Genomic DNA, 10,000 nt, shown 5'->3' on the forward strand with positions numbered 1-10,000 from the left:
ATATCAACCGTCGAAGTGACAATCTTGGCGAAACTCATATATCAGAAAAAAAGGTAAAAGGAAAATGAGGATTGTTTTTCAGTGAAATCTGATAATTATTCGACCAATAATCTGGTAACACTAACGATGATTTTTTTTTGCTTTTTTTAGATTGACTTCTAACCCGGAACCATCTGCATTACACCAGAAAGGCATTGACAGCTAGCCAACCATCCGGCTGCTCGGCTGCCACCGGTTTTAACCAGTTTGGGGGAGAAAACCTTGTTTCGCTTCGATCACCGCAAAGACATGGAGCAATTGCTGTCATCATTACATGATGCAGATAATACGGATGATATAAAATAAATAAATAAATAAATAAATAAATAAATAGATATATAAATAAACAAATAAGTAATAAATAAAATAAAACAAAGTATGATGAAATGTAATAAAACAAGACAATATAAGGTAAAATAAAATTAATTAGAAAATAGAATAGATAAGATAAGATGAAATGAATAAACAAAGTGAAATGAAATTAAATAGAAATAAAAACAAAACAAAATAAAACTTGAATTTATGTCTACAATGTACGAAATATTTTGTATACCTTGGGCATTCTGATAGGGCCCCACGTTCTCACGAAAATACTCATAAAACTCACAAAGAAATAATAATAGTAAACTAATGCGAGTATACTAAATCCACATTACTTTATGGTGTATTTTACTGCATTGCTTCTGATTCAAGGCAGTGGGCAGGAGACAGGGATGACCCGTCATCCACGAGGAGCTAAGATGACAGGGAGGAAAGGGTGATGGATGAGAGTGGAATGGGTGGGAATAGGTGCGTGCAATTTGACTTAGCTACCTCCCTTATAAGGGGGAAAAAGCCCTTGGTATATAGATAGATATTGACAGATTTTACTTTATGAATTTTTTACGTGTACATTGTAAAGAGATCTTCATATCGATAGCAACAATAAACTGAGTTCAGTAAATCTATAGAATATATTTATCTGACTATAGATGAGAGCACTACTGGTATGTAATGCACGGAACCGGTTATTCTTCCTGGTCCCTATGTACTCTGTGTAAAGTACAAATGCAATACCAAACCTCTACTCCTTCATCCATACCACACATACCACTTCTCGGAGTGCGTGTATCCCAGATTGGTAACCCATGGTATAGATTAATTATGGTTGCAATACCAAACCTCCACCCCTTCATCCGATCACCCATACCACCACATCACAGCTGATCCTGATTGTATCACTTCCAAGAATCATTACAGAGCCTCTCATGTGTCGAGATGGATAATGACCGTCAGGACACAGCAACGCCCCACCCCCCCTCTCTAAAAAAAAAAAATAATAATAATCAAGGTAGTATGGTGGTGGCAATAGTGGTAGTGGTGGTTCTTTTAGATATGGTATAGATGTCTTAGACCTGGATTTTGGTTGTGGTATCTATGGATGTGCTATTGGTAAAGGATATGGAATCTCTCACTTTTTTCTCTCATTTGATCATTCTACGCTTGCGTACGTGTGTGTGTGTGTGTGTGTGTGTGTGTGTGTGTGTGTGTGTGTGTTTGTGTGTGTGTGTGTGTGTGTGTGTGTGTGTGTGTGTGTGTGTGTGTGTACGTGTGTTTATGTATATATGTGTGTGTGTTTTTGCTTGTATGCATTTTTACCTAACTGTAATATAGAGGACAAGATCTAAGCTCGTGATGCTTGTGTGTGTGTGTGTGTGTGTGTGTGTGTGTGTGTGTGTGTGTGTGTGTGTGTGTGTGTGTGTGTGTGTGTGTGTGTGTGTGTGTGCACGTGTATTTACCTAGTTGTATCTTACGGGAAGGGGAGCTACGCTTGTGGTGTCCCGTCTTTGTACTCGCAATATCTAGTTTGCTCTTAAATTCATGTATGTTTTATGCACACACTATTGTTTCGTATAATTTGTTCCAGACATCCACCACTCTGTGTGGAAAACTGTTTTTTTTTTTTAGGTCCCTTCTATAACTGTCCTTTTTCAGTTTATTTCATGTCCTCTTGTATTTTTCTTATCCCAATTTAATAAGTCTTCTCTATCAAGGACTTCCATTCCCTTCATGATTCTACAGATGGTCAGTAGGTCACCTCTTTCTCTTCTTTGTTCCATAGTCGGTAATTCCAGCTTTGACAATTTCTCCTCATATGACAGTTCTGAAAGTAATTGGGCCATCTTCGTAGTTGCTCTTTGGATTGTTTCAGTTTTCTTTATATTCTTTTTAGTACTGGGTGTCCATAATGTCGCTGTGTACTTCAGTTTTGGCCTTATCAGTGTGAATAGTATTTTCTTTACCATTTCTTCGTCCAAGTAGGTAAAAGCCACCTTTATTGATCTTAGCAAGTTGTAGGTTTCTCCGACAATTTCATTTATCTGTTTATCAGGAGTTCCTTTGTGATAATCACTCCCAGGTCTTTTTCAGAGTTCACTTTCTTTATTTCCTTTGTACCGATTTCATATTGTCCTGATATATATATTTTTTCAAATTCCATTATGCTACATTTCTTTATATCGAGGTCCACTTCCCACTTCTGACTCCACTTCCCACTTCTGACTCCACTTCCAGACCCTGTTTAGGTCTCTGTAGCGACTCACAGTCCTTTTCTGTACTTACTTTCCTCATCAGTTTTGCGTCGTCTGCAAAGAAGTTCATGTAACATTCTACACCCTCATCCATGTCATTGATATAAATAGCAAACATTATCGGAGCCAATATTGATCCCTGTGGGACACCACTAATCACTTCTTCTCAAGTAGAACTCTTATCTCTGAGCACCACTCATTTTTTCATGCAAGAAATCCACCATCCATTTTAATAGTTTTCCTTGTATCCCTCCTATGGTTTCCAGTTTTCTTAATAATCATTTATATGGTGCTTTATCAAAAGCTTTTTATAAATCTAGAAAAGCACAATCAGCCCATTCATTTCTTTCTTCTATTATATCTATTAGTTTTGGATAGAAATAGATCAAATTTGTGGTACATGACCTTCCCCGCCTAAATCCGAATTGTCTCGGGTTTAGTATATTGTTTTCTTCCAGATGTTTTGTCTATCTATCTTTAATACATTTTTCACAAATTTTGGCTACTGTATTTGTAAGGGAGGCCGGTCTGTAATTGGTTGGGTCTTCCTTGTTTCCCCCTTTATATAATGATATAATATTTACATATTTTCAGTCTTCCGGTATTTTTCCTTCTTTAAGTGAGCAGTTTATTACCTTATATACTTTGTCTATTAGTTCATCTATTATTTCTTTTAGTATCCAGTGTGTGTGTGTGTGTGTGTGTGTGTGTGTGTGTGTGTGTGTGTGTGTGTGTGTGTGTGTGTGTGTGTGTGTGTGTGTGTGTGTGTGTGTGTGTATGTGTGTGTGTGTGTGTACATACACGAGTACGTGCTTACATCTTAGTTTTACTCATAAGATCCTATTGCTCTTGGTGGAGTCCGAGGCTACTCGTCCTATCAGCGCCCGTCTGTCTGCCAAAAGACAATCCTCAACCTCTTCACCTTAGCTTCAGAGAGGAATCTCTCTCTCTTTCTCTCCCTCACTCCCTCCCTCTTTCTCTCTATCTATCTATTTATCTCTCTCTCTCTGCTCACTGTCTTTGGAGAACATGCATTCCTCATGGTGTCATACATTATATCTATTTTTTTTTTGTATATTTGGGGAAACAAGTAATTCTATGGCTTCAGTATCTGGCAACATTCCGGCAACAAAGAAAATCGTAGATTTGAATCAGAAAAAATAAAATTTTCTTTTTTATATATTTGTTATAACCAAGTCTGACAACTGCCAGCGATTTTATATAAATGAAACATTTTAGCAGGATATTAGAGATTTCCAGATTTTAGAATATCTTAATATATTATTTTCTTTTTACTAATACTGAACACATCGCTTCGATCAAACTGCCCAAAACAACGTCGAAGGTGGTGAAATTAGAAAATAAGAAGAGGAAAAAAAAAAAAAAAAAGGAAAGCATGGATGTATCCGTCCGAACCACAGAAGTGTCTCAAGACAAGTGTCTTGAAGAGTTTGCAAAGTGTCGCGTTCTTTATGTGGAAGGTGACGTCATATAACGCCAGTGGGTATGACGTCATCAATTCTCAAACATGACGCCATATATACCCAACGATGACGTCATATACAGTCAGCTGATATGACGTCATATATTCTCGTATATAACGTCATAGATTCTCGAATTTGATGTAATGTTCCTCATTATGACATTATAAGTTCCAACGATTATCTCATATGTTCTGGACTATGGCATCAAATCCTCAATTATGACGTCACATATCCTTAAACAGGACACCACAGGTCCTTAAATATGACGTCACAGGTAATCAAGTATAACATCATATGTTCTTAAGTGCGACGTCATAGATAGCCCAACATTACTTCATAGGTCCTTAAGTGTGACGTCATAGGTCCTTGAATATGATATGAGGTGTCCCTGAACGCATCATATGTCCTAAAACAAGACATTTCATGGACAGAGTTACGTCATAAAGGAACCGTATAATGGCTTACGTCCTCTTTGTGAACATGAAGGTATCGAGCGACCTTATGGCTTTGAGCACGAAGTCCCCTTCCACTCCTCTATCTCCTGAGGTGAATAAAATTGTCTGGCGACAACTAGAACAAAAAGAAAAAAATCTCATCAGGATTTTGAGCTCCCTTCTTGCCGTGGCACATTGTCCAGCTTCTGCTGCGCCAGATACCAGTTGGTTTCAGTCAGCAGAGGGCCGTGACCTTAGTGTGAACGCGGCCGGGACCTCGTCTGGTTCTTGTTGCAAGAAAGGCTATACAGTGAGGTGTGTGTGTGTGGGGGGGGGGTGATTTTAACACAGGTGTGTAGGGGTAATTCTAACACGGGTGGAGTTTATCTTAATACATGTGTGTACGGTGACAATTTTAACACCTGTGGGTGGGGGTTATTTTAACACATATGTGTAAGGAGTTACTTTAACATAGGTGTGTAGGGGGTAATTTTAACACAGATGGGTGGGGTTATTCTAACACGGAGGTCATTATTTTATGAGCATCGTGACATAGTTAGACCTGTTGGATGGGTCATTAGAGTAGATGGAACTTGTTAAAAAATCTATGGCGTTAAACCCTTCCGTACCGGGTGGCACTTTCCCTCTCATTCTGGTTGCCGCCAAGTGATTTAATTTGTTTCCAAAGGTACTTCCTTTGTACCCAAGTGTTAGCCTCATTTCACACGCATCGACTTTTCGCCATGCGCCTTCCACGACTCGACGTCGTGCTCTCAAATACCCATGGGTGTCTGTGGACACTTTCACACGTCAAGGCCACGACCTCGTGTGAAAGCGTCCATAGACACCCATGGTTATTTGAGAGCACGACGTGTTGTCGTGGACGGCGCACGGCGGAAAGTCGGTACGTATGCCTCTAGAGTTAAACGATTAGTAGGGAGAGTGCGCTCCTGCCAGGAGGCGCTTAGCTCCACCCAAACCTCGTCACCTTTGCCCTAGGTGCTAGGACTTACAGGGTAAGAAGATGCACTTGTGTTGGTTACTGGATTCGAATGTGGGCTCGCGTCTCTAAAAGTCAAGTGAATTGGTGATTATGATGACGTTTTCATAGGTGATAATGATGTTGATGGTGATGATGTTGAATATAATATCAATAGTGATGACCCTTTAATAATCACAATGGTAATTATAATGATGATAATGATAACAATAAAATGATGATGATGACGATGATGATTACGACGACGGCGGCAATGGCGACGACGACAATGATGATGGTAATGATGATGATGATGATGATGATGATGATGATGATGATGATGATGATGATGATGATGATGATGATGATGATGATGATGATGATGATGATGATGATGATGATGATGTACTACTACTACTACTAATTACATTAATTAATGATAGTGAATAACAACAACAATGATAAAAATAATGAATATGAACATAAAGAAGATGAACTGGTGCAGTCAATCAGTACTGCTCAGCTATCTTAGTCACATTCTATTGATTTTATTGTGTATCGCCAAACGACTATAATCGGCTAGGTAAGGTGGCTGGCACTGTGATGAGGATTAAGGCGAACTCGGTTAAACCCTTAACTAAGGTGACGCTCTTTATGAGTTTAGTTACGGTTAACGTAAAACTATTTCATTCAATTGAGGAGGCGTCGCTGTATCCGGAGCGTTTCAAGGATGAAGTTATTTTACACAGAAAGGCTGATCATGATGAAATGCAGTGACGAAGAATTCAAGCGAGAGAGCTTTTGATCCTTGGCGAGGTCATATGCAAAGATAAATGAATGAATTAATAGACAAATAAATTGATAAATAAATAAAATAAATTGATATATGAATAAACAGATAAACAAGTACATACATACATACATACATACATTTATACAAACATACATACATACATACATACATACATACATACATACATACATACATACATACATACATACATACATACATACATATATACTTAAATACATACATACATACATATATACATACATACATACATACATACACACATATATACATACATACATACATACATACATACATACATACATACATACATACATACATACAAACATACATATATACATACATACATACATACATACATACATACATACATACATACATACATACATACATACATACATACATACATACATACATACATACATACATACATATACCAAGGTCTTTTTCCTCTTTACAGGGGAGGTAGCCAAAGTCAAAAGGCATAATTCCACTCCCACCCATTTCATCCTCACCCACTCCACTTCCATTCACCACCCCTCCCTCCCTCTTTCCATACACAACCATTCTCCACTCACCCCTATCTTCTGCCTTCTCCCTTCCTTCCTCAACAGACATCCACCTCTTTTTCAACGCCCCTTTTACCCTATCCATCCATTTCATCCTCGGTCGCCTCCTCATGTTCACTTCATCCACCTCTGCTAATAATTCCTCACTCATCCTTTCCATTTGTCCAAACCTTCCCAATACCCTTTCATCAACCCTATCTCCCAACTCCTTTTTCACCCCCCGCTCTCCTCATCACCTCATTTCCCACTCTATCCACCCTAGGAATCCCTATCATACTTCTCAGACATTTCATCTCAAACACATTTAAGGTCTTCCCCTCTTATTTTTCATGTTTCTGCTCCATACAGTGCTATTGGCACAATCACTCCACACAATCTCTTCTTAGCATCTTTTCCCATATGTTTATTTCTCATTACACTTTTTAATCTCCCAAAGCATTTACTTGCTTCTCTCAATCTACATTCTACCTCCCCTCCATTCTTCCCTTTCCCTCCAAGTATCTAAAGCTATCCACTTCCTCCAGCTTCTCTTCTACGTACTTCCAATTTGCTGCCATCCTCTTCACTAGTACATCTCATCATCTTACATTTATCCACATTTTCCTTCAATTTTCTCCTCTCGTACACCATCCCAAACTCTGTCAATTTCTTAATCCCGCCTCTGATCCTGCTGCAAGCGCAGTGTCGTCAGCAAAAAACAACTGGCTTATAATAGATAAGTAAATGAATCAATAAATAAATAGATGAAAAAATGAATAAATATAATAAAATGAAACAAATAAGTAAATAAATGAATAAATAAACAAATAGATAAATGACTGAGTAAATGATTAAACAAATAAATAAATGAATGGTTAAACGAATAAAAATGAATAGATAAATAACTAAAACAAAATAGACAAATAAACAGATAAAGGATGAGGTTCACTGAAAAAAATTGTTACCATAGTACAGAAGTGAGAACGCCTTTTGATTTTTCTTACTAGAGGAGGACAAATGATACCGAAGGCATCGACTGAGACAGCGTGGAAGAAGGTGACGGCGACAAAGACATGCTGTAGGTTTTGAAAAAAAAAAAAAAAAAAAGGAGAAAGACAGACAAAGAGAGACAGAAACACAGGCAGATAAAGAGAGAGAGAAAGAGAGAGCGAGAGAGAGAGATAAATAGATAGATAGAGAGAGAGAGAGAGAGAGAGAGAGGACCAAACTGCTCTTGCCCACGGCCTCCAGTTCCGAGTGTCCTACTTACCTTGATCAGCCTGGTCATGTTCTTGGCGGCGCAGTAGTGCGGGGGCAGACACCGCTGAAGGGACATGGCCAGCTGTCCGTGACCCTTGTGAGGATCTAACGACGGGTAGCATCCCCGGAAGAGGTTCCCGGGTCCTCCGATGAAACTCTCCGAGGCCGGGATGGGGGCCTTTCGCCCCCCGGAGGCGCTTGTCATGACCTGACCTACTGGAGGAGGAGACAAGAATAGGTGTTAATTGGAGAGTGATGACTGTTGGGGGTTGCCCAAGATAAGAATATAAGAATGAAGGAGATTGATATAGACCATAAGGCCTACACTTGGCAGTTCCATGTCCCTTACCCACCTGCCATCCCTATCCATAAAGTTATCTTAATTTCTCTTAAAACAACCAATAGCTTTATAAGAACATAAGAAAATAAGAATGAAAAAGAGTGCAAGAGACCATAAGGCCTACGGTAGGCAGTTCCATGTCCCTTACCACCTATCAACTCCATCCATAAAATTATCTAACCTTCTCTTAAAACAACAAAAAAATTCATAAGAAAATAAGGATGGGGTAGACTGCAAGAGACCATATGGCCTACACTAGGCAGTTCCATGTCCATTATCACCAATCATCCCCATTCATAAAGTTATCTAACCTTCTCTTATGACAACTAATAGTTTCATAAGGACATAGGAATGGGGTAGACTGCTAGAGACCATAAGGCCTACTCTAGGTAGTTCCATGTCCATTACCACCAATCATTCCTATCAATAACGTAATCTAACTTCTTAAAACAACCAATAGTTTCAGCGCTCACTACATGGTTACTGATTTTATTTCATTCGTTAACCACTCTATTAGTAAAACACTTCTTGCCTATTTCCTTCTCACATCTAAAATTGTCCAACTCAAATCCATTACTACGAGTCCTGCTCTGCTGTCTTAACATGATGACCAAACATAAACTTTTGCTGGGTAGACCGCGCACCAGAGAGAATATAATTAACTTTACTTCTGCACCGGGTGATACGTTTTCTGCCTGTCGTCATGCGATTTCATTAATCTCTGTGGTACCCCCTGGGTGCTAACCAAGTTATTAAGATTTTGTGATGGCAAATGTAGATTATCCTAGTGTACGAAGCACGTGGTACGATTGTCAGCGCGTCCCGTCAAGTCATGCTTGTCTCTGGCAGGTGTGTGCTCAGGTCACAGCGCGTCCCCTCCGACGTCACACGGTCAATCGTACTACGTGGTCTGCACACTAGCATTTGAAGAGTGAGCCCTCAATGACAAGATTCTCGAGGCGACATCTATACAAGGAGTTATGGGAATTAACATATCAACCGTAGACGGAATTATTTATTTCCACACATCTTTCTGCATGCTATCGTGCGATTTTATTAAGTTTGGAGACATCGTAGGCGTGGGTTAAAGAGTGGAAGGCCCTCGCAGCTGAATGAAATCACCCGGCGGCAGGCAAAACAAAACCATTACAGTGAACTCTAAGCTACGTTAACCCTACTATATGAACAACAAGACATTCTTCTAATCTAAACAAAATAGCCAGGGTTTAGGCAGACTCAGATCAGTCAGCCCTTCGTGTACATTACTCGACCTGTATGTTCATTCTCTCTGCCGCCAAGGGATTTTATTCATATGCGGGTGGGGGTGAAGGGGAGTCCTTACCTGTCGCAACACTGCATCCCAAGACCCCACTGTCACCGTCTTCGTCAGAGTCGTCCTGGTTGGGGAAGGAAGACCTCGGGAGGTCCGGGCTGAGGCTCAGCGACTGGAGGTGGAGACCCTCCTGCGGAAGGAACGGGAAAGGCGTGAGTGACATTACTCCGAGTTCGTGAGTTTTTCGTTCTTTCCCAACCCC

The 10,000-nt window shown here is 39.7% G+C and overlaps 1 protein-coding gene across 1 annotated transcript in view; it reads right to left on the reverse strand.

Moving 5' to 3' along the window:
• LOC143018640 (uncharacterized) overlaps window positions 1-10,000 on the reverse strand; it is a 53,714-nt gene that overhangs the window by 34,926 nt on the left and 8,788 nt on the right. Inside the window, exons 2-3 of the mRNA XM_076174204.1 lie at window positions 9,808-9,928; window positions 8,136-8,341 (exon numbers count right to left, since the gene is read on the reverse strand). Of these exons, the coding sequence (XP_076030319.1) occupies window positions 8,136-8,341; window positions 9,808-9,824 (223 nt within the window). The 5' untranslated portion in view covers window positions 9,825-9,928. The remainder of the gene's footprint in view (window positions 1-8,135; window positions 8,342-9,807; window positions 9,929-10,000) is intronic.

The sequence above is a fragment of the Oratosquilla oratoria genome, chromosome 35 (genome assembly GCF_046742065.1).
Source record: "Oratosquilla oratoria isolate Oo_2021 chromosome 35, ASM4674206v1, whole genome shotgun sequence".
Taxonomy (NCBI): Eukaryota; Metazoa; Arthropoda; class Malacostraca; order Stomatopoda; family Squillidae; genus Oratosquilla; species Oratosquilla oratoria.